The 25,813-nt window shown below is 37.6% G+C and overlaps 2 protein-coding genes across 3 annotated transcripts; one reads left to right on the top strand and one right to left on the bottom strand.

Annotated features, from left to right (window-relative positions):
• Positions 1-819: 819 nt before the first annotated feature.
• Positions 820-11,904, top strand: SBSPON (somatomedin B and thrombospondin type 1 domain containing; the record flags this gene model as incomplete). The annotated part of the gene is made up of 5 exons (XM_083359520.1): positions 820-1,045; positions 5,025-5,213; positions 7,416-7,506; positions 8,528-8,707; positions 11,593-11,904. The coding sequence occupies 5 exons, from the start codon at positions 820-822 to the stop codon at positions 11,708-11,710; spliced, it is 804 nt and encodes a 267-aa protein (XP_083215646.1). The 3' UTR covers positions 11,711-11,904.
• A 784-nt stretch (positions 11,905-12,688) lies between these two features.
• Positions 12,689-25,455, bottom strand: TERF1 (telomeric repeat binding factor 1). 2 transcript variants are annotated; one of them, XM_083358614.1, is made up of 9 exons: positions 25,174-25,455; positions 24,302-24,397; positions 23,204-23,334; positions 18,741-18,827; positions 17,182-17,331; positions 16,198-16,319; positions 15,837-15,943; positions 15,282-15,350; positions 12,689-13,798 (listed from the first exon to the last, which is right to left on the bottom strand). In XM_083358614.1, exons 1-8 carry the CDS (start codon positions 25,406-25,408, stop codon positions 15,310-15,312), a joined length of 969 nt encoding a protein of 322 aa, XP_083214740.1. In that variant the 5' UTR covers positions 25,409-25,455; the 3' UTR covers positions 12,689-13,798; positions 15,282-15,309. The 2 variants fall into 2 exon arrangements, with proteins under 2 accessions (XP_083214740.1, XP_083214739.1); XM_083358613.1 differs by having other exon boundaries at positions 15,282-15,352; positions 15,840-15,943.
• Positions 25,456-25,813: the final 358 nt, after the last annotated feature.

Genomic DNA, 25,813 nt, shown 5'->3' with positions numbered 1-25,813 from the left:
TTGAACACGTGTGAACTCAGTCATTGTACAACTGGAATCTGTCTTCCAGTTCCTTAAACGGATTTCTTATTAAAGCTATTTTGCTACTATTTTTCACAATGCTTGAAACTTCTTTCAGATTTTCTCAAGCTTACTTTATTTTTAATCTGTTTCACACCTGTATACGCTGAAGCCTCCCTGACTCTTCACATCTCCAGGCCTAAAGAAACTCGCGGGAGGAATTCCTAACTATTGGAATGTCATTAAGGAATGCAGCTGGAAAGGTGCTGTACTCTGAAAGACAATCACACTCACCTTTCCTTGGCAACCTCCAAGAGCATTTTTTCTGCATGGGCATGGTTTAAAGGCAGGGCTTCGTAGATCACAAAGAGCCACCCAGCTCTGCAATTAAATTACATGCCTTCCATATAAACGCAGAACTGAGGCTTCACTCTCGGTTAGGTTAAGGGGCCCTATGAAAAAGGTCTGAAGACCCGGAGAACGAGGTCAGCCGCGGCTGCCAGAGAGAGGCGGAGCGACGCTGCCCCGGGCTTTTGGCGCGCTTCTCTGCCAGCCGCGCCCGTTCCCGACCCTGCTGTGAAAGGACGGGCGGCGGCGGAGGCTCAGAGAGAGCATCCCTCTCCCTCTCCCCTGGGAGGGAGATAAGCGCCCGGCCGCGCAGAATTCCGCCCTTCCTGGAAAGAGCAGCGGCCAGTTTGCCCGGACTCTCGCGGCCCGAGTTTCTTTGCCGCACTCACGACTCGCCCTGTAGCGCCGAGAGACCGACGCCAGGGCGTCCCCACCCCGTACTGACGACTTCTGTGCCCTCGAGGCAGGGAGATGGGCATCAGAGCTGCCCCGGGCATCTTGGCTCTGGTGGCGCTTTCGACGCTCGGGCGCCTCGCCGGAGCGGGTTGCGTTGAAGAAAGGCGCTGCTGCCCCGGCCGGGATCCGACGTGCACCGCCACCGGCTGGCGCCTGGACAGAACTTACGGGACCTGCTTCTGCGACCAGGCGTGCGAACAAACCGGCGATTGTTGCCACGACTACGACCAGGCGTGCCCAGGTAGGCTGGAAGAAGGCAGGGCGCCCAACGAGCGCCTGAAAGCACCTGCCGCCGAGCGAGGTTCCACGCCGGGGTGCTTTAATAATAATAATAAAATTAATAATAATAATAATAATAATAATAATAATATAATAATAATAATAATAATAATAATAATAATAATAATAATAATAATAATAATAATAATAATAATAATAAAGTTGGCCCTTAGAAGTAGAAGAAACTATGTGGTTCTCTCTCCACTCCCTCCCCCCCATGTCTTCGAGGAGAACTAACTTTTGTTTTGGAACTGGGATCAATAATAAATAATAAAACCATCTCTTAAAGTCCGGATAGACGACTACTTCTGGCAACTTCGGGGTGAGTTTACACAACTTTAGAATCTTGACACTGGAACCACTGTCTTTACAAAATGTAACGCCAAGCCATTTATTCCCCAATAGGTTGAATCATAAATTATCCAGTTCCATACGCTGTCCAGCTCTAGTCTGTCATGGGAACTGAGCTTTCCCTATTTCCTTTCCCTTCCCACTTATTCCTGCTCCCCAACAGAAGGAAAGTTCTGTAAAAAAAAATAATTGCTGCAAAACTTAAATCCACCCACTTTTCCTGACTTTTCCTGAATATGAAAATCCAAATAAAGGACAAAATTTAAGGAAATGACTCAAGCAAAATTCAATGAGTATCTGGAGGGCAGATTTAAACTTTAAAAATGAAGACAATGGATTGCTTTGCAAATTGAATCAACTTATTAAAAAGTGTATGAATGCAATAATCTTTGTTAGATTTGTGACAATATTGGCTGGCGACCCCCAGGGGCAGAGCCTTCTCTGTGGGAGCGCCAACCCTACGGGAACCAGCTCCCTCCTGAGCTTCGGATGGCCCCAGATCTCCAGTCCTTTCGCCGCGGCCTCAAAACACTCCTTTTCCACCTGGCTGACCTGGACTGACAGGGATTTTAATTATGTTTTTTAATTTTTAACTCTAATTTTTAATTTATTTTAATTTTAATTTTAATTTATTCTACAGGGGCCATTAATTTAATTTTTATTTTAACTTCTGTATTATTGTATGTTATTGTTGTTAGCCGCCCTGAGTCCTTCGGGAGATAGGGTGGCATATAAGTCCCAATAATAAATAAATAAATAAATAAATAAATAAATAAATAAATAAATAAATAAAGTAAGAAGAGTAATACAGATTGTCTATAAAGTCCTTGTGCAATTTTAATAGATAAGGTCACTTCTACATAAGATACAAATAATTTGTAAATGCAACGCAGAGGGAATTTTCTCAAAATTTAAATAAAATGGATACTGGATTCCAGAATAATAAATATGAAATACAACTTCATTCAGATGATTTCAAAAACATGCTATCCTTTGTGTCCAAAATCATAGTAGATATATGATATTGAAAATTGACTCCTGCAAATAAATGTGCTAAATGTCAAATTCTTCTCTGTTGCATTTATATAGTTAATACTGGTGGTTGCACTTCTGTGTAAGATTAAATGCATAATTTTTATAGACACCCTACATATTAATAATCCAATAAATTTGTTTGTTTTCTTCTTTCCTTTTGTGTTTTTCTTACTCTAAGTACAAGTGCTTGATTTGTGAGGTCCATTATGATAGGAACCATAATGGAGTTCAAAAGAACCATCTGTCTTTCTACCTCTGGCCCCCTCTGTATTTCATGATGATTATCCTTACAGTCATTTAAAAATAAGAATAGAAAGGATCCAAATACATAGTAAGGGTTGCATCCTTAGCTATTATTACTCTCTAGAATTCAGTCATTGATACTGTAGTACTGACTACTCAATGTATGCAAGAAGTCTTGATTTCTGTTTTTTTAAAGGCACATTTTAAAAGCCAGATCCAAGCTACAGAAATCAAAACCTCTTGCCCGCCCATTGGAACACTTTTTAAAAAGAATATAAAGCATGAATCAATTCTTTTTGCATGACTGAGGAACCAGGAAATTATATAGAAATATGCCTGTCAAAGGAAAATAGTAAAGGCAGTTTTTGCAGCTCAAAAGGCAAATTGAGGGAACTTTTTATTTTGTATATTTCTCAATCATGATTTCCCCCTTGAACTGTTGGCACAAATCTTTTGCGTCTGTCTGCTTTACCAGTGTCTTGGACTGGTGTGCTAGCTTTGTTTCTGCTCTAATTGGTGCATTGTGAAATAGATTATATGGATTAATCTGTGAAGCACAGAGGAAGGATCCCGCCTCAGAGAAGAGCAGAATCTGATTGGCAAGTGGCTTCTCTGTACTCATTCATGCATGGTCATGAAATCATTTAGACAGGATGCATTTAATCAGGACTGGATCTTAGCTGGAGATAGACAAAAAGCAAAGGTGGAATTTGGGGCAATGGATTTCCCTCTTATGATAATAGTATTATGGGCACATTTGCATGTTACAGTTGATTGCACAAGGAACTTAGCTCTCCTTTTACCTGTTCTTCTCTTCCCAAAATTATTTTTAGTTCTGTCCAATGACTTATTTCTCAGAGCAAACAATGGAGAGGAGTATGGAGAAGATCACTGGTAGCCAACTATCACTGATTTGGTGACTCGGGAATAAGATTGTCACTTAAGATTGTTAAAAGATAAATAAAGTTGCAGCTTTTCACTTTTGTTCCAATTTTAATTTTTTATCCAATGTATTTTAGCCATGCTCAACATCTATAAATGTCAGTAAACAATAGCTTGGCTTTATGCCTGTCTGCCAAACAAATCCTCAAATTGTTTTTCTTTTTCCTCCATGGGCTATTGGCTTAACTGCATGAAAACTGGCTTGTTTTAGCTGAGGTTGTGTTTTCAGGAGGCATTTCAAGCAGCTGATGAATTTGTGACATTAGAATGGAAAAATGGGACTTAAGTATGTATATGTTTGGGAAGATAATGGTAAACAGAAAGTATAGGAAAGTAAAAATGGCCTTAGTGGATAGAAAATTTACAATTGGGGTAAAACTATTAAATAGATACATATATTAAAACGTGCAAATACACGTACAAGAACTTTCAACTAGTCTATAAGGTAATGTTGTAGACTATGCTTAAATCTGAGTGTTACCTTAGGTTTAAAAATAATGTATTTAATTCCAAGTCCGAAGCACTTTTAGTAATGCTGGAAAGCATTTTCCACTTAAATCCTAGTCAGAAGAAGCCATGGCCATGCACTGTTCAATATGCACAGGATCTACTTTCTAGCATCTGCTTCCTTCCAAATTTTCTGTAGATTGCAAAAAGTTCAAGAATCTCTTTTCATGCAGGCTTTTGAGAAGCCAAGAGCAGCACAAGTAACATATGCTAAATTAGATAGCACCTTTGTTTTGAAACAAGAGTAAATAACAAAATACTTCTTCAGTATAACTGATTACTTCCATTTTAGTATCATACCATATAAAAAAGAGATGAGTGGCTATATCATTGAAGGTAATTATAACAGGCCCATCAAGCACGCCAATATGGTATTGCTTGGTGGTATAGTTCCCATCCTGATTCAAAAGGTGGACTTTGAGATGATCTGAAAAATGTACAGTATGTACTGATATGCTACCACTTAAAGTTTTAGAGACTGCTTATGTATTATAGATGATAGGCTGAAAAAAATGTTGGGATTAGAACAGATGAATATGAAAATGTAAAATCATTTTATAGGTAAGAATATTTTAAGTTATGGTTTGGGTATTTTGGGGAAAAAGAAGAGCGGGAAAGTTATTGAAGTATGGGGCTCAGATGGATAGGCAGGTGGAAATTTGTTTTGTAAATCAACTTTATTTCCACAATAGTTTTGAAAATGGCAGATCAGTGTTAACTGTTGCTCTTCTTAATCGATTTTTTCAGGAAAAAGCAACCTGCATGACCTATTGATTTAGGTTTTGCTAAATGTTTATAGGGAAAAGACAAATCTTTGACTCCGTAAGTTTCATTGTGATAGTATTTTTACAATTCTTTTGCAGCTGTTTCATGTGTTGTTGGTGAATGGAATCACTGGAGTGGCTGTGCAGAGCAGTGTAAACCCACCTTCCGGATACGTACACGTATTATACAGCAAGAGCCAAAAAATGGTGGGGAGCCTTGTCCTCCGTTGGAAGAAAAAGCTGGTTGCCTGGAATATGCAACTCATGAAGGGAAAGATTGTGGAGATGGTATACATGCCTCCCATTTCTCTCTCTCTTACAATTTACATCCTTATCAAACTGCTTCCAATGTCTTATAAACTTGTTTAATCCAGTGTCTCTAATCAGAGCAGTTATTTTTGCCATCTCTGCTAATTCAGTCAGTTTTAAAATCCACTCTTCAATAGTGGGCATCCCTCTTTCCTTCCAATGCTTAGCATATATAATCCTTGCAGCAGTCACCATGTAAAGAAATAAGGCCCCAAACTGTTTTTCGATTGGTTTGTCCATAATACCTAGAAGAAAAGCTTCAGGTTTCATTAATATTTGTAATTTAAATGTTTTCTGCATTGTCAATATAATATTTATCCAGTATGATTTAGCATATTTACAAGACCACTACATATGATAAAATGTACCTGGATTTTGGTTGCATTTCCAACACTTATTGGAAATCCCTTTATACATCTGGAGTCAAATACCAGCAGTTCATCATCTTATAAAAGTTTTCTTTCAAGCTGTAATTCACAGTGAAGTTTAAATCATTGGTCCATACATTCTCCCATCGGTCTAGCATTATATTGTAATTGAAACTTTTCATCCACTTTACCATACAGTCTTTAACAAATTCATCTTCCAGATTCATCTTAACATTTTACAGACTTTAGCAATTAGTCATCTCCAGAACATACATTCATATCCAATTCAGATTTAACTCCTGCAGATACAAAACTTTTTAATTAAATATTTTAAAAATTCTATAAACCAATCACAATCAAATCCTTCACTTACTAATTATTCTCGTTTTTATCTTAAATCCTTCTTCAAATATTAGTAAATATTGATATGTCATCCATTTATAATCCAATAGTATCTCTTTTCTGTGTAATGCTTCATGGGTGATAACCAGTGATACTTTGTCAGCCAATCTTCTTTTATATTTCCATCATATATGCCCAATTGATTGTCTAATGAGTCCGAAAACCTTTATTTATTGGACCACAAATAAGCATGTCTCCCAAATCTCAAATGAGAACCTTCAAGGTGTAATAAATTTGAGTTTTTAAAGTTATCCAATCCTTTAACCATATCAAAAAACAGACATAATATAATCTGAGGTCCCACAAATTCAGACCTCCTCTTTCTTTAGCATCCTGTAGGAGCTTAAAAGGGACGCAGTGGCTCAGTGGGTTAGGATGCTGAGCTTGTCGATCAGAAGGTCGGCAGTTTGGCAGGTCAAATCCCGAGTGCCGCATAACAGAGTGAGTGCCTGTTACTCATCCCAGCTTCTGCCAACCTAGCAGTTCGGAAGCACGTAAAAAATGCAAGTAGAAAAATAGGGACCACTACGGTGGGGAGGTAACAGCGTTCCGTGCGCCTTTGGTGTCTAGTCATGCCAGCCACATGACCACGGAGACGTCCTCGGACAAGCGTTGGCTCTTCGGCTTTGAAACAGAGATGAGCACCGGCCCCTAGAGTTGGAAATGACTAGCATGCATGTGCAGGGGAACCTTTACCTTAGGAGCTTATATTTAATTCTTAGTTTTGCCACTTCCATATCCCTGTATTGGGGAGACTTTGATATTCAATATGCCTAATTCTGTTCTTTAAAAAAGGCAAAGATCTCCTACCCTCGCACTTGATTATCATCCCATGTATTGAAACACCTGACTCTAATTTCGCCTTCAAATGAACTGATAATCCTAGAAGTTCATATTCTTTTACCACATAAAAATGTTGATTTAGATAAGTTTTCATTAATGAATAAATGAGTAATATGTTTTTGATTTATTATTATTATTATTATTATTATTGTTAATAATAATAATAATAATAATAATAATAATAATAATAATAATAATAATAATAATAATAAGTTGGAAGGGACCTTGGAGGTCATCTAGTCCAACCCCCTGCTAAGGCAGGAAACCCTATATCATTTCAGACAAACCCTATACCATTTCAGACAAATGCTTAGTTAGGTTCTCTAAATTAGGATAATCTAGTTTTAGGACTTGTGTAGAGAACCGATTATATTTTTGATCATGTTTATGCAGAAATATTGAAAATTCAAATGGGTTCACAATGTTTTAAGCACCACTATATACCAAAGGATGGAGCAGGCAGTTTTAACTTTGTCCAGTTTTGTTATTTTATACATCTTCTACTCTCAGTTAAATAGCAACACCAGCTTTATAAATTTTATTTTCATAATAACTGTGTTCTTTCTAGTTCCTGCATTCATAACTACTTCTGAATATAATAAAGAGAGAAAAAAGACATCTGTACATCCAAGGTGGACTTCAGAAACAGAAGATTCTAGGTAATTATGGCTAAAACCTTTACCAGCTTCTCTGGAGATAATTTTCTTTGAATTCTGAATTTGTCTCCCAGTCAAAACACATATATACTATCTTGACATTTAGTATACATATGTATATTTCAAATTGGAAGAAGGTAATTTTGCATAACTATACATATTAGAGGGATTAAAACAGTTTCTGTACTAAAAGTATATTTCTGAAATGTCATATGTTGCCATTGCTTTTCTTCTTCACACATAATTTTCTTTAGTTCCTTTGGTGTTAACTGCATTATCTGCTGAAAAATAGTGTTTTACAGCACTGCCTATAATAAAATGAAATAAAGCAGTATTTTTGGCAAAGCATGAGAAATTATTTTTTCTACAAAAAGCCATTTTAATGTTTAGCTAATTTAAAATAAGGAATGATAAATTTTATATGTAAACTTTAAACACGATATATTTTATCATTTTTAAAAACCCACATATGGGAATTGCTGTTCTCAATGCTAGTAATACAAGCCCAATGAGTTTATCCCTAGTAGAGTCATATTTTAAAGATGTCGTGGGCTTCCTCACTATCTTTCATGTAGTATAGAGGTGGGCAACCTGTGGCTGTCTAGCTAAATATGGTCTTTATTACTTGCAAGTGGCTTTTGAAGTTAGACAATCTCATACTATTATTAAAGCCAATCTGTAGCATCCTGATAAATCTGCTACTGAATAGAGAATGGCAAAAAAAAAAGACAACAGTATAGAAAATCAAATGTATTTTACTAAGAAAATGGTTGGCTTCACTATTGGCAGATGTGATTCAACAAACAAAGTTGCTCACCCTAATATTCACACGCATAGGGAGTTTAGTCTGCTATTTTTTTTAGTAGTCTTAATTACAGATCAGAGTCTGAGCCATAGTGGCTAAGTATTATTTTTAACTTTCAGGAAACGGCTTTGTCTGGCTAAAAACTTCCTAGATTACGTATGCTATAATTACCTTTCAGGTTTATTTTTGCATTAGTAACAAACACTTCCTCCCCAAAAGGAGTTACTGTGTGGAATTTAAAACAGAATCATTGTCTCCTTACTGCTCTATGGAAACTCGCCCGTATGCCCGATGGATGCTGTACCTTCGAGCAGGCTATACAGTATGTGTAATTTGCCAAGAGCCAGCAATGCGCAGAGATAGCTATCGTTGTACTGGAGATGGCACTGATACTGATAGGTAGGCAACTAAATTTCTTATCTGAATCTCTATTAATACAAAGCCCTTAGCTTATATTTTTTCATTTATGAATTTGTAGCAAAAATTCTCAAACCAAAACATGTATTGGATTTATATACATTTTTTCTTTAAAAAAATCATTTGTGTGTATAGAGCTTTATCTTCTCATTTCCCCCCCCATAATAAGACTGGATTTCAATGGTTAGTATTTTGTTCAAAGATTGCTTTGAAGCCTTTGTTTAAATTTGTCAGCTAGAATCAGCAGTGAGTAGCTACACTCAGACTTCATTGTAGTCTATTTCCCTCATTTAGACAAAACATTGAGGCCAAAATATCTGATTGAAACTTTTCTTTTGGTAAAGGCTTTGATATAACCTTACCCAGTTGACGATGGAGTCGCATTAGTAAAGTATCCCAGTTCTAACTAGAGATAAAGCAAGCTATTACAAGAATACAAGGTGCATGGATATGGTTTGTGCTATATACGTAGTAAAAGGGACGCGGTGGCTCAGTGGGTTAGGATGCTGAGCTTGTCGATCAGAAGGTCGGCAGTTTGGCAGGTCGAATCCCGAGTGCCACGTAGCAGAGTGAGCGCCTCTTACTCGTCCCAGCTTATGCCAACCTAGCAGTTCGAAAGCACATAAAAATGCAAGTAGAAAAATAGGGACCACTACGGTGGGAAAGTAACAGCGTTCCGTGCTCCTTTGGCGTCTAGTCATGCCGGCCACATGACCACGGAGACGTCTTCAGACAAGCGCTGGCTCTTCGGCTTTGAAACGGAGATGAGCACCGGCCCCTAGAGTTGGAAACGACTAGCACGCATGTGCGGGGGAACCTTTACCTTTATATACGTAGTATACAGGGAAAAATATAAGAATCTGTTCTTGCATATTATACAAGTAGTCCTCAACTCGCAACTATTTGTTTAGTGACCATTCAAAGTTACAACAGGACTGAAAAAAGTGACTTAGGACTGGTTTTCACACTTATGACCACAGCCGCATCCACGTATATTAAGTTGCAGTGTCCCAGTGCCAAGTGATCACCATTTGTAACCCTTCCCAGCCAGCTTGACAAAATCAATGGGGAAAGCCAGATTCACTTAATAATTGCATGACTCATTAAACAACTGCAGTGATTTGCTGAACCGTGGCAAAAATGTTCATAAAATGGGGCAAAACTCACTTAACTGCCTTGCTTAGCAACAAAAATTTTGGACTCAGTTGTCAGCGTAAGAATTTCCTGTACATAAGGAATGGTTGCTGGAATTGGGTATGTCTAGTTTAATGAAGAGAAGGGCAAGGGGTGACAGATAGCAGTGTTCCAATATCTCAGGGGCTGCCACAAAGAAGAGGGAGTCAAGCTATTCTCCAAGCACCTGAAAGCAGGACAAGAAGCAACAGATGGAAACTAGTCAAGGAGAGAAGCAACTTAGAACTAAGAAGAAACTTCCTGTTAGAACAATTAACCAGTGGAACAGTCTGCCTCCAGAAGTTGTGAATGCTCCAACACTGGAGGTTTTTACGAAGAGACTGGACAGCCATTTGTCTGAAATGGTATAGTGTTTCCTGCCTGAGCTGGGGGTTGGACTAGATGACCTCCAAGGTCCCTTCCAACTTATTATTATTGTTGAGATTCATGGCTGTGCTTTTTTTCATGACAAATCAAGAATTGCATCCCACCAAATTACAATTGAAAATGATCTATTCTCTGCAACCTGGCTGACTTTGCGGCTGTTTTTAATTATTTTCTTGACCTTACTGTTCTATCACTTTATTTTACTTTTATCTTCATAATTGTATTAAGACAACTTAGCAGACATATTTGAATTACCATGAGGGTCACACAAAATACAGTTTGGAATGAATTTCAGGTGAACTGTTTCTGTATTTTCATTGTGAAAGAACAATGTAGTTAGTCTGCAACTGTCAGTCTTCCCAGGTAGACTAGGTAAGAAACATAACCAGAGGTTATTCTTTATTGTAAGGCTACATTAACAGAATCTGGCAAGGCTGAGTACAAATCTCCAATTTGTCTGTTTCTGCAGCCTGATAACTTAGAGAGGATCTTTTCTGAGTTTTTTTTCTTTCTTTCTCTTATGCAGCTATGGTCTCTGTCCCCTCTTATCTCTTCATTCTTTAGGCAGCATCTTTCCACCTATCTCCCAAGGTCATTTTCATACCATCACAAGTATACACAGTTAGATTCAACTGCTAATATTGGAATGGACAGGGAGACCATTCCTCCTTCCACCTGCATTTCTTGAAAAGCTGGAAGACCATTCAGAGAAGCATGAGAAATATCAATAATTGCTGTGAATGTTTTGCAGAAGATTCAGCAGAAATACTTAGAAATATGTGGGAGAATAAATACATTGCTGCAAAGCAGCCATATTTTTTTCAGGCTTCTAAGAAAGTGGGAAAGGAGATAGGACAAATGAGTCACATAAAAAATGACATTACCTTAATGAGTCATTTTGTTAAAGCATCTATTATCAGGATCACATGGAGATCTGCTTTAAAGGGCTGCAATTCCCTTGCATTCTGAAGTGTCTTCAGAACCATTTCAAAATGACACATAGGTGTACTATGATCTTCTTTCTAAGACCATCTGCTGGATACCAGAATCCTGAGTGAGAAGGGACTTTTATGTTTGAGAAATATTAATATGTCTGCATCCCATTGTATTTGTTACACATTTTCAGCCACAAAATGCTATATACTCTTATGTGGATAGTGAAAATTACTGCATAGTCTTTGTGTTATCTATGAGAATATTCAAATAGGGAAGACATTACTTACACCATTCCTCAGCTTAACAGGATGTTAAAATTCCATGAAGGAATATCTATACCATTAAGACAATATATTTCCATTCCATTTTAGGAATACAATTCTCCACTGGCAAGCAGTTGGAAACCCATCCTGCTATGGAACTTGGAAGAAAATTCAGCAAGTGGAAGAATGTTCATGCCCTCTTGTACATAGTTTTATTTTTACATAGCAGAGTGAATATATACTTTAATATATTTACCTGAATCATGAAATCTAGCACTGGACCTATGTAAAGATTTTAGGCATTAAACAAACTAGAAATCAATTTTTGACATTACACTCAGTCTTTTATATGTGTGAATAAAGTTAAATGAATTATATAGCTATACTGGTCTTACCTGAATTCAGTACTAATAATTATTGTGAGATGCCATTAAAACAGATAAGCTGGGTAATCATTTACATAAATCAATTGTAATATGGCATTTGTTCCTTTTGAAAAGTGTCTGCTTTATTTATAATTGAAAATAAATATTTGAAGTGGAAGTTACTGAGATTAAACCAGAAATATGTTTAACAATATCACAGTTCCTATTTTGGGGGAGAGGGGAGTCCCTTTAAATCAATTTTTGACTCTTGACAACTACCTAGACTACTCCTGCAGTTGCCTTGGCAAGGACTTTTTGGCAAGTGATTTGCCAGTGCCTCCTTCCTAAAGCTGAGAGAGTGGCTTTGTGCCTAAGGGAGGACTAGAACTTGATGTCTCCTGGTTTGGGGGCTAGCATCTCAATCATTACATCAAACTGGATCTCTCAGCTCCTTAGAAGACAAATCTACGACTAAGCCATCGGTAGCCTGTCCACTTCATGTGAATTAAAAAGACAGCAAGGCTCCATGCATGGTAGGAAAAAAATCAGAAGCAGATTGTAGGATATGATACTGTAGCTGGTATCCAGTTGATACTCAGCAAATATTACCTAAAAGTCACTGTGATGACTATACTGAAGGACTGTTATTTACAGAATCATTTAAATTTTTGAGGTATAGATATTTAATACTATTCAGAAAGATAAGCTTTAACATTTCATTCTTAGTATCATAATGATCAATCTGGCATGCTCCAGTTATTTTTGGCATCAGTGTCATTGACAAAGAATTGTGAAGGAAACATGAAGGATAGCAGATTATACGAGAATGAATCACTAGCAAGCCTATAAATTGGTTTTATTTCTGATCAAAGCCTCACAACAGCAGGCAACCAAATCTGTAAAACAAGTTAACTTTCTGGAATAAGAACAACATTGGAATAAATGCTTATATCTATAAAATTCTTCAAAATATTGCTCCCACAAAATACTATACAACTGCTATGTAGTTCTTTGGACATGTCTGAAAATAGAAGAGTTGCTGATTAAGAATGGAGAAGTCACTTAATATGACTGATTGCAAGAAAATAAAACATAGCTACAAATTAAAAACGCAACAGTATGAATTGAACTTAAAAATGCAATACATTTGTTATAATTAACAGAAGAAGTACAACCTCTGCACTTCAGTGTTGCCCACAAGTTGAACATAGTGGGTTCATATTTAGATAGTTAACTCAAGAAAGCATTGACGGCAGCCAATTTATCACTTCCTGAGCATATAGATTATGGAAAGGGTTGCAGAAATACTACCATGCCTTCAAGCATAATTTCTTTGTTAAAGTATTTCTTGCATGCTTTACTTTAGTCTCCTTGTCCTCTGCATAGAACAATGTAAGATGTCCTTGGTTAAACAGACCCAATGCAAATCTTAAACTTGTCTGCTTAAAACTTATGTCTTAACTTTGCAGTATTTATATGGTCCTGCAAAATATTAGCCTGAATTTCTTACAAGCTCTCCAGAATGAAAGGTTAAATCAATTTGAAGTTGCTTGTCTTAAGCACCTTTATTCAAATAACTAGGTAACAGACCTTCAACTTAACATCTTATCACTTCTAGATTTTCAAGAATCAACTGAAGAAGCAAAAACTTTATTTTTAGGAACGATAATTGCAAAAAAAGAGTTCCTGTTTTATATTAATTCAAGACATCACCTAGTAAGACCATCACATCATCATTATCAAAATGTAATGAGATAAGTAATAGGCGGAGTTGTTGAGGAAAAAACAACTTAGGCCAAGCCTGAATTAACTAATGTTCTCCATCTGTCTTTTAACATAACATTGGTTCTATTATTAAAACCATAATGCTGAAGAATTTCCATCCAGTTTCCAACTCCAAACTTCACTACTCCATTTTTTAATTTCTGGTCTTCTTCCCACTTCCATCGCTATAGAAAATTAAAATAAAATATTATAACGTATCTTTTCAAGCAGTTTCATTATTAGCTTAACTAGCAATTGCTGAAAGAACATTCTATTAACTGTCATTCTTGAAAGCACAATTAAAGTCTATAGCATTTGCATTTTACAAAAGATCAGCATTTTAAGAACTATTTCTTCTACCATTTTAAAGATATGAAAAGCTTTCTGAAAAGCAAATGATTATTTCAGATGTGAGAATTACAGGGCAATAGTAGAAATTGCTTTTATAAAAACTTCTAAACACATAGACACATCTGTTCACATTCATAAAACAGTCACTTGCAGATTATAGAAATATTGTTTTCTTAAGCTATAGCAATTACTTGATTTCTGTATTTATCATAACTCTTATCTTCAATAGTGATTGTCATGATTTTTTTTAAATTACAATTTGAGCTACCAACCTGTTATACTATATCAAAATACAGGCTTCAATAGAGATTATTTGAATGGAGCAGGACAATAAGAAGCAGAAGTCTACAAAGATCACTGCTTATATGCATTTAGGTTTCCATTATAAACACTTTTCTGAACAGAGTTCTCTTGCCTATATGTATATACCCTTTACTTAGCAAGTTCAATTTCCTCAGAATATCATATTAACACCAAAGAACTTTGGACAGTTGAAATATAAAGCTGATAAAAAAAGCCAGAAACAACCAGTTTCCAAAATCTGAGGGGCTGAAACTACTGGCAAATGCTTGTATTGTGTGGGTCTGAATATATGAGAATTACGCAACAGCGGACATTCTTTGCTTTTCCTTTTGATAAGCAGCTGTAATACAAGTGCCAAATGAGACAAAACATCTTGGCTTCTTCACTGATAATTGGCCATATATATAGTACCTAGCTTGGCTAGTTAAGAAAAGCTTTTGGGCATGCAAAGATCATAGTTTCAATCTTCAACATTTAGCATGTTGTAGATCATTTGTGGAGTGACTTCAGATATGTTGGATTTTAATTCCAATAAGCCAAGCCAGTAGTCTTCAGACATATTAGCTGCCTATTATACAAATTGAATTTCCAGACATTTGGAACAATTGGGGAAGGCTGCCTTCCACCACTGTATTCGCTGTCCCTTAAGTTTCACCATTGTTTTAGGTTTTATTTTCATGCCTCTACTTGTATATTAGCCTAATTTTTTTTACCCTAAACCTTCCCCAGAATTTATATTAAGAAATACTTGCATGTACAGAAGTAAATAAACATGTAAATATGAACACTACTGCACTTCTTCCTATTACATTAGGTTTGAACATTCTGCACAGCCAGGCTGGATTGGAAATAACACTTTTATCTTGTTGGATCTTGTATGTATCAGACCATACTTACAGACAGGCAGTCTTCTAGGGAAAGCAGGAAAATATTTTGGAAAAATGTTGTTTCTTTGGTTAATCTCATCAATATTATTTTAGATTAATACATTATTTTGAATGTTTCTTGTTATACCTTTCTCTTTTGACAAGCAGGCAGAAGCTCATCTTGTACAGCATTTGTAGTATTTTGCAGATTTTTTTTACCTGGGTCAGAGAAACAATACAATCATCTCTTTTGAACCCTGAAGTACTATGTATTTTTAATGGCTAAATATTAATTAAACTACATTCAATTAGGGATTAGCAGCAGGACTGCAACGTATACAACAAATAGAATAAAGTGAATCAATAAAAAAATAAATGGATATCGTTTTTAAGAGGCAAAAAGAGAACCTTTGAAAGAATGGTCTGAATAAAGTTATGTCTTTTATGAGATTTAAGATTCAAAAGTATATGGAGATTAGCCCAAGCAAAGCTGAACTTGGTCAACATAAATGAAAATATATCAAGCACAGAGCATGCCAGGCTATAGAATGATTATTGATACTTTGGTCTATTTCCACGAAGAGACTATTTTTTAAGCGAAAGGCAGGACTCTGAAGCATGGATTTTGGGGACGGATAATTGATTCCATCCATATTTCCAATATATCCATCCTGTTCAGATATACTGAAATTATGCAGTTACTTACATTGAAGGGCTTTTCGTTTTATATTTTTGGGCATAGAAGAAGTCCGTATCTGCCTTGCTTTCCAAAATGACTGATCAGGTAAGGAACAAGATTTTTTATGTAATCTATATGAGAATGAAAAAAGAAGATATGATAGAGAATACCTATATGGCTGGTAAAATTTTTCTCCCCTTGAATTATACCATTCTTTGCTAAATTCCACTATCCACCACTTTTCTAACATATAATACATTAAAAAACCTAACTAGAGCCGTTTATTTATCAGAATAATACATTAAAGATGAAAATAAAAATCTGTAACCCCCAAGATAACTACTCATGTTAATATAAAACTAGAAAATTCCAGGAAAATTCCTACTTTAGGAGGGTGCTTGGTGTGTTTTCCAAATGTTTTTCTTTGTTTATTTCAATTGTACTGTCGCATTGTATGTTTACCATTACTTTTCCCGAATTTTTCATTTTCACCTCTTTCGTAGCTTCCTGTAACACATCAACATTTACTTAAGAAATACTACTTTTCGTATCTTTCTCAGTCTTCCTAAAACACTTTTTACCAGATATGTTAAACATTTAAAATATAAGACTAATAAAAATGTAAAATAAAGCAGCAATATAATTAACAACTACAGCTGTTCAGTTCAATTGGAGTGTTCTCACTCTAGGATGATTTAATGAATCAGATACAAGTCCTGTGTTCCTGCTACTACCTCAGTAAGCTCTTGTGAATCATATCGAGCAAGGCAAAGCCTAATAACTCTAGATTCAGACCAATAATCAAGATGAATCACTATCACATACTTCAGCAGTGTGGTATTTATAATTAGATTTTCTCATTCCATAATTCCTCCTTCCAAAAATAATAACCGTTTTAATGAGGTTTATGTAGGGAGGAATTTATAATTTCCTGGATCTAGCTATGACTTCTTAGCAGATATGAGGACCAAGGGGCAAGCAAAAATGTTTGGCTGCATTCAGTCAACACATCAAGCAAGAACTGAAACTAACATAAAGAAGCCTCAGAAGATAAGAATCTGGATGCATCTATTAATTGAACCTCTAGAATTATAGTTGTCATGAAACTAATTCTGCTCTAATCCCATCCACGCAACAAACTGTTGCAATGTTATACATTTGGTCTATTGCACCTACTACTCTGATGTTATTTAAAATTTGGTAGTTTGTATATTACAGTTTTAACAATTAGAACGTTTCCAATACAATATTTTAATGAGTAAGACAGTCACTTATATACAGTATACAATGTTAATTGAATAATTAACATTTATATAACTGAATTAGTACACACTACTTTTATTCTATTTTACTATGGTTTTCGACATACCTGCATTAAAAAATTGTTAGTTTCTTTTTTCAAAAAAATATTGATATAAGTTTTAATTCTCTCAGTCAAAAGATTGAAACTGAAAAATCGAAGAAATGGATGATATGGATCTTTTTGTTTTGATATTGCAGAAAGCTTCATTCTTAAAGGCTACAGAAAGAAAAGTGAGAATAAATACTACATATTGTGCTTGTAATCTTGCCAATGGTATATATTTTTTAAAGAAGCAGAACATTAGTTTTGCTTCCAGAAACCAAAATGCATGAAATTAAATCTATATTGTTCCATTATAAATAATACAATATAAGTGATAAGTACATGCAAATTATCTTTCCTAGTAACTTGAGACATGACAAATTCACTTTTGTTAGATTTTGTAGAACTTCATTTTGTAGTTTTCAGTTTTTCTTTATAATTTTTACACAACTGTGCACAGATAAGACGATACAACAGTAATAGCTTCTTTAGCTCAGGGTTCTCAATTCTCAAACACTTGCGCAACCAAAGCAATGCATCTCATGCCGAACACTCTCTTTCAATCTTCCTTTACATTCCTTCATTCCACATTATTCTTTTTTAAATACCCACGTCTCAGTTAAACATCCCATCCTACATATGATTTGTATTCATTTTAGTTTTTCTTTCTGACTTTAATTAGTGTTTGCTCCAGCTAGCTTTCCAATCCAGCAATATATGGTGTCCACTTTCCAATATTTTATAAAAGTGAAGCAACCTTAGTCACAATAAATTATACAACATATAGTAGGTAAATATAATGATCTGAAAAAAATCTGATGCCAATGTCAACAGTATGAATTTTTCCTTATTTTCTTAAACTAATGGCTGCCCAACTCACACACACAATGGATCCAGGTGTTTACAAGATTAAAAATCCACAATCTAAGTTCCTTAAACTTCGATAGTGTTGAATGAAATTTAGACGGCAGTAAAATAATATCTGGAATTACTGCAGAGAAATTGAATAGGAAGGAGGCATGAAATTGGATCAGAAACCTTAATTCGGTAAGGTATGACTACTGAAAATTCCTGGAAGTTTTTTTATTGTTTGTTTTAGCATTAGTAGAATAGAGGACAACTTTATTTTTGACTAAGGCCACACTTTTCTTAGTTTGGATTTCAAAAGGCTGCCTGGTGTACTGTAACTAGTCAATAAAGCCAACATTTTAGCTTTTTTACTATTAGATATTTGGAGTTTACTGAAAATATCAGTATTCGGTGTCCCAGAAATGTAATGCATTTATTTTACAAAATGTAAAAGACAAAACAGGGAAAATATTGTAGAATTTAAATACTTTTAATCAATGATTTCAGCAATGCATCCTGAAGGTCACAAAAACAAATTGGGGGCACAGGTTGCTCACCCATACTTTAATGCCTTCATAGATTGCAAATTAATAATGACTAGAAGAATAAATCCTGAAAGTTGTTTTATCAGCTTAGTAAATTGGTACATTGATCATTTAAGAATATCTCATGCATTTTTATTTCACAAGGCTTCAGAACAATTGTCTAATTTAATTCAGTATTGAATATACTACCTCATTGGATGAAGATTCTGGAAAAAGTCTTTCTATCACTTCTTCAGCCTCCTGAAAATATCCTTTTTCCATATATATAGCAACAGCCTACGAAGAGATAAGATAATCTTTATTGTCATTTTTTACTGTGGGCACAATGAAACACATCAAAAGTGAAATTTAGTTGCCCGTTCTGTGACACATACATGACACACACCTAAAACATACTATATACAACATATGTATATAGTATATACTAAAACATACTATATACAACATATGTATATATACACCCCTACATATACATAACAATAAAATATTAAATACTGTCCATCTTGAATATATAACGGAAGGGGGAAGCCTGAGAGTTTACAAGGTTAATGCAGTATGGAATGAAACTATGGCTGAATCTGGATGTTCTGCTGAGAGTGTGGTGGCGCATCAGCTCCCTCTGGTCCTGGATGAAGCGGATTATCTAGACCCGTACCAATCGGGTTTCAGGCCCGGGCACAGCACGGAGATGGCATTGGTCGCGCTGGTGAATGATCTCTGGAGGGCTCGGGACAGGGGGCATTCCTCTGTTCTAGTCCTATTAGACCTCTCGGCGGCTTTCGATACCATCGACCATGGTATCTTGCTGCGGCGTCTCAGGGGACTGGGAGTGGGAGGCACAGTTTTACAGTGGTTCTCCTCCTATCTCCAGGGACGTTCGCAGTCGGTGTTGGCAGGGGGGCAGAGGTCGACCGCGAGGTCTCTCATTTGTGGAGTTCCTCAGGGGTCGGTCCTCTCGCCTCTCCTGTTCAACATCTACATGAAACCGCTGGGTGAGATCATTCGTGGCTTTGGAGTTGGGTATCATCAGTACGCTGATGATACCCAACTTTTCTTTTCGACCCCAAACCACCCCAGTGATGCCCTCAACGTGATGTCCCGTTGCCTGGAGGCGGTTCGGGTCTGGATGGGGAGGAACAGACTTCAACTCAACCCCGACAAGACTGAGTGGCTTTGCATACCTTCATCCCGGGTCTATTCGGACATTCCACCTCTGGCTATGGGGGGTGAACTATTACCCCCCGGAGATAGGGCTCGCAACTTGGGAGTCCTCCTAGATTCACGGCTCACCTTGGAAGACCATATAGGAGCTGTGACTAGGGGGGCCTTCGCCCAGGTTCGCCTGGTGCGCCAGTTGCGGCCCTATCTTAGCCGGGATGATTTGTGCACGGTCACTCATGCGCTCGTGTCCTCTCGTCTGGACTACTGCAACGCTCTCTACATGGGGCTGCCCTTGAGGACCACCCGGAAGCTCCAACTGGTACAGAATGCAGCCGCGAGAGTTGTGTTGGGAGTCTCCCGATACTCCCACGTTACACCTCTGCTCCGTGAGCTGCATTGGTTGCCAGTTGTCTTCCGGGTGAGATTCAAGGTACTGGTAACGGTGTTTAAAGCCCTCCATGGCATGGGGCCGGAGTACCTTAGGGAACATCTGCTGCCGGCATCAAGCTCCCTGCGCCCTGTGCGTTCCCACAGAGAGGGCCTCCTCAGGGTGCCACCGATCAGAGAATGTCGATTGGTGGCCCCCAGGGGGAGATCCTTCTCTGTGGGCGCTCCGGAGCTGTGGAATCAGCTACCGGCAGAGCTCCGGATGGCGCCCGATCTTCGCTCCTTTCGTCGCGATCTCAAGACGTTTTTGTTTGTACAAGCTGGCCTAGCCTGATGGGGATCCGTGGGGTTGTTTTATCTTTGGTCTCTTAATTTTTTCTTGGGGTTTTTAGAATTGTACTCCTATTGTTTTAACTAGGGCAACTGTTTAATCTCTTTTTAATGTTTGTATTTGGTATTTTATTCTGTCCTGTGAACCGCCCTGAGTCCTCAGGGAGAAGGGCGGTATATAAATGTTATTAAATTAAAATTAAATTAAAATATCACGAAGCCTCCTTCCAGAAGGTAACAAGGAAAACAGGTTGTGACGAGGATGGGTAGTGTCCCAGATAATCTTACGGATCCTGTTCAAACGCTTCTGCGCTATGTCCTGGATGGGAGGAACTGCCAATGAATTTTTTGGCCATCCTCACCACTCTCTGCACCGCCTTCCTGTCTGAAGCAGTGATGCTTCCAAACCAGACTGTGATACTGTATGACAGGATGCTCTCAATCGGTCCCCCTGTAGAGGGTGGTCAGGACAGGAGAAGGAAGATGAGCTTTTCTCATGTGACGCAGAAAGTGCAGGCACTGCTGTGCCCGTTTCACCAGTTTCTCACTGTTGAGCGATCAGGCCAGCCTACTCCTTAGCTGCACGCCCAGGAATTTGATGCTGGTAACCATCTCCACAGGTGAATCATTAATGCACAGAGAAGTGTGGTTATGCCTGCCTTTTCTGAAATCGAGAATGATCTCTTTGGTTTTTCCAGTATTTAAAACTAGGCTGCTTTCCTTACAACAGTTCACCAACCCCTCAACTTCCTTGCGGTAAGCTTCCACATTGTCATCATGAATAAGGTCCGCTACTATTGTATCATCTGTGAACTTCACAATATGATTGGTGACAAACCTAGCACAACAGTCATGAGTCAACAGGGTAAACAACAGCGGACTTAGGACGCATCCCTGAGGATAACCTGTGCTCAAGAAAATGGTATTAGAGGTATTTGTTCCAGCTCGCACATATTGGGGTCTGTTGGTAAGAAAATCAAGAATCCAGTTACACAAAAGGGTGTTTAAGCCTAAAAGGCTGTTTGTCTACTAGATGCTGGGGAATGATTGTGTTTAACACCAAACTGAAGTCAACAAACAACAAACGCACATGAGTATTTCTTTCCTCTAAGTGCTTCAAGCTCAGATGGAGGAAGGAAGAAATAACATCTTCCATAGAGCGATCTGGTTGGTAGGCAAACTGAAGTGGGTCAAATGCTGGCGGGAGGCTAGATACAATAAAGTCCTTTATCAGCTTCTCAAAGCATTTCATAATGGTGGATGTCAGTGCAACCAGACGGTAATCATTGAGGCCTGTAATTGTGGACTTTTTTTGGCACTGGCAAGATGATGGCTATCTTAAAACATGATGGGACCACTGACTGCTGCAATGAGAGATTGAAAATATCTGAGGACACAAGCCAGCTCATATGCACACTCTCTAAGGACATATCCAGGGATGTTATCTGGGCCTGCTGCTTTCCGAATGTCAACTTTCTTCAGTGTTTTCCGGACAGAGATGACATCAAAGCTTAGCACTTGCTCATCAGGATGGGGCACAGCTTTCCCAGCAGGAGTGCTATTTGATGTCTCAAATCTACCAAAAAATGCATTCAGTTTGTTTAGGAAGTCTGTGTCGTCCTTGCATCTTGATGGATTCACCTTGTAATCTGCAATGGCCTGCATACCTTTCCACATTCGTCTGGTGTTTGTAGGGTCTTAAAAGTTCTGAATTTTCTGGCAATGGGCTTGCTTTGCATCTTTTATGGCACTTTTCAGATTTGCTTTGGCTGTTCTAAGTGCCAGCATGTCGCCATTAAGTAATGACTTCCATTCTTTATAACAAATTTGGGAACAAGACAACTGATGCAATATAATGTTATGATCAACTGTACTATTCCCTCTAGCAACTCATCTTGATGTATGGTGCCAAAGAGCATTTACTCTGTCCTTCCCCTTCAGCACAATGGAGGCACCAATCAGCCAAATAAATGTTTCACTAATTCCATCAACTGGTACGGGGAACTGGAAAATTCTCTCCATTGCTACTACTAAGAACTCTTATAGACAGGATCATTTGTTAAGAGACAGCTTCATCCTCTCTCCACCTGATTTTCAGTGTAGATACAGGAGTTTCCACATGTAAGTGAATCAACCAATATTGACAATGAATGGAAAAAAGAAGCAAGTTTGGCCTATGGCATGGGCAGAGTATGACAGCTGCTACTCCTGCATGTCTAGCTATCTTAGTGGGATAACTGAAAATGATCCTGGGAGTATCTTATTCAACACCTTCATTTCCCATATTTCATTTATGCTATTCTTGTCTATGTTTTTTGCCCATCCAATATGACTAATCCAAGTACACAACTCTGCTCTTCTTTTTCACAACTGGCTAGAGTTTGCGTGGTAGCTTTTTCATTCATTTATATGGCCACAGGCTATAAATGGTCATGAGATTTCATGCTACTGCTAATTAACTAAAATCATGTAAATGTTTAAATTCCTAACTGTATTTTAAAGATGCAAGGATGGATTTGATGAAAACAAATAATTATCTTTTGTATTTTGTGAATGATAGTTTCCATGGAAATTATTGTGAGGATAGCCTACATACAGTGATTGTTTTGGAGTAGTTCCTGACATAGGAAAAAGCCTTAAAATATTAAACATTGTCCTTCCTACCTCAATTTATGACAAACATTTTAATCTGCCTGTGAGAAACCATAAAAAAATTCTAGATTTTCTTGCATGGCATTCTGAATTGAAATGAATATATTAATCTGTAATCAAACCTGAATCTGAATTAAGCACTTGATATCTTCATGCAATTTATCTTGTTTGCTTTGTGTTTTTAGGAATAAAGTCCAAACTGACAAAGCATTTTCCAGTGGTGAAAGTCTTTGGTCATCTCCAAAATCAGAATCTTAAGAGAAATGAGAAGAAGTAAAAATAGCAGCATAGTATTTTAAAGACCAAAAAATAATCATCCACACAAAAACTACATCAGTCATTATACTAGAAGTCAATTTCTTCCTTTGATTTTTGGTTCACAGAAGAAAGTTAAATAGAGATCATCAACTATGCAACTGAGGTGGTTAAGGAGATGACTGAACAATCTTGGGAAATCTCTGGTTTGAAAGGTTATCCTCAGGTCCTTTTTAATAAGTTATACAGAGCCTGGTCAAACACCAAGCCAAACTGTGGATATAATTTAGAGAGGGAGCAAGTCAAATAGCATAGAATAAAGATCTTTTATAATTTATTTTGCTACTCATTGTTAACAGTATTTGAAAAACTACAATAAACTATCTAGGGTTCTCAGTTCAGAACAATAGATCTAAATAAGATATGAGCTTACACCTGATTAAAGACAACATTAACTTATATTAAATCCATTATTTTATAATATAAATTAGTCCTACAACTATTATTTTTCTTTGAGCCAGGAATTTAAGAACCATAGCAGTAATCTATTTAAGCAATGTTTTTTGTACCTTAAGGACTTGTTTACAAATACTAAAATATGCTGCTGACTTGAAGCTGCCATTAGTGCAGAGCCAGACAATTGCCACTGCTGAGCATAAGAACACAAGAACATATTTCAGAAAATATATGGTTTGTGGCTATCAATTTACCAAACTTTTTGGATCTCTTGCTTTTATTAACAGTGGTTATTTCTAATAATTTAAGTAGTTTACCTTTTAACAATTAAAGATAAATACAAATGTGTGGACTATGTATGTATGTATGTATACATATTTGCAAGATATATATTTTTGGCTAAAACATATTTTTCTATAAATAAGCATAAATATAATTAGTATTAGTTTTCAAGCATCTAATAAGAATTCTCTCTCCAAAGCCAAAGCCAAAATATTAAAATGTTTTACCAAGTATTTTTCCTTCGCCAATGTATGTCAAAAACTGACAGAGCCACACTGTTTCCTTTTGATGAGTTTCCATTTTGTGGTCCCCTTTAATAATAGCTGAAAAAAGAAAGCAGACATGTCAGTTATGATTTTGTTCCTACAGTGCCACTGTGTGGTTATCAGTAACTTTTGTCTATAATACCAAATATAATAGAATTTACTCCCAAATAATTGTATTTATGATTGGAACATTTCAGAGCAATATATACTGAATACTTCATACTATGCTAGTTAGTAAACAATTAACCCATCTGTCCCCCAATTTGAAATAATTTGTACTGTAAACCACTAATGAACATCCATGAAGAGGGAAAATAGAACTTTTCAAATCTTTGTCATTCTGTAATGCTCTGTAATAAACATCTCAAAAATTACGAATATTCAACAGAAACTACTAAAATTGTGACAAAAATGGATATCTCCATTGGGATGGAAAGGTGCCTGGGAAAAAGGGTTTATGGATTGTTGAGAGCTGCCTAGAGCAGGGGTCGGCAACCTCGGCTCTTTTATGACTCGTGGACTTCAACTCCCAGAATTCCTGAGCCAGCATAGCTGGCTCAGGAATTCTGGGAGTTGAAGTCCACGAGTCATAAAAGAGCCGAGGTTGCCGACCCCTGGCCTAGAGCCACTGCTCCGAGAAACATAATTTTTTTTCTAAAAAAAAAGGCAGCACATATATAACGAAATCAAGCAAAGAAGCGTAAAACGTGTCGGTACGATAGAAAAGAAATGCAGCCGTCGAACGTCTGGCTGGTTCGGGCACCGGCACCAACAAAGGGGTTACCAGGGGCCACAACTCCCTTCTCCCACATCCCGCCAAACAGCCAAAATACTCAGGGCCAGGTCTCTGCTCCTCTCGAAGGCGACGCGGTTGCCCTCGCAAAAATGGCGGCACAGGCAGCGGCAGGCAAATTCCAGCATCCATCCAGCGGCCGTCGACTCCACCTCGGCGAACAGATCCGAAGAATCACTCTCCGCCGGGCCACAATCCACAAAGGCCGCCTTCAGCGTCGTCTGTGGCAAAGAAGCGGCATAGCGCGCGACAGTTAAATCGCTTTCCTGCTCCATTTTCAAAAATCGCACCCTGCTTCTCCACACTCCGCCCTGTTAACGACAACGGCCCCGCTACGAAGTGCTCCGCTCTGGCCGCACCCTCTCTCCGAGCGATTGGTCGAGCCGGGTCTCCTCCTTTCTTGTCACGTGTCTTGTTCGCGCTTTTTCGCTCCGTGGCGAAAGAGAAAGAGGGAGGGTTCTCTGATTCCCGCTTGCGGATTCTGTGGCCAGGAGAGTGGCAGCTGCAAGCATCGAATGATTAGCTCAGCTGACATCTCTCTCTCTCTCTCTCTCTCTCTCTCTCTCTCTTTTCCCGCATTAAAAATTAGTAATTTGTCTCAAGTCACCGCGCAGACACACGTCTGTCGGATCGCAGAACGAAACAGAACGAAGGCTTGCATCAAGTTTGACGACTTCAAG

Source organism: Vipera ursinii (assembly GCF_947247035.1).
Source record: "Vipera ursinii genome assembly, chromosome: 3".
In the NCBI taxonomy this organism is placed as follows: Eukaryota; Metazoa; Chordata; class Lepidosauria; order Squamata; family Viperidae; genus Vipera; species Vipera ursinii.
This window is presented reverse-complemented; position numbering and strand designations above follow the sequence as displayed.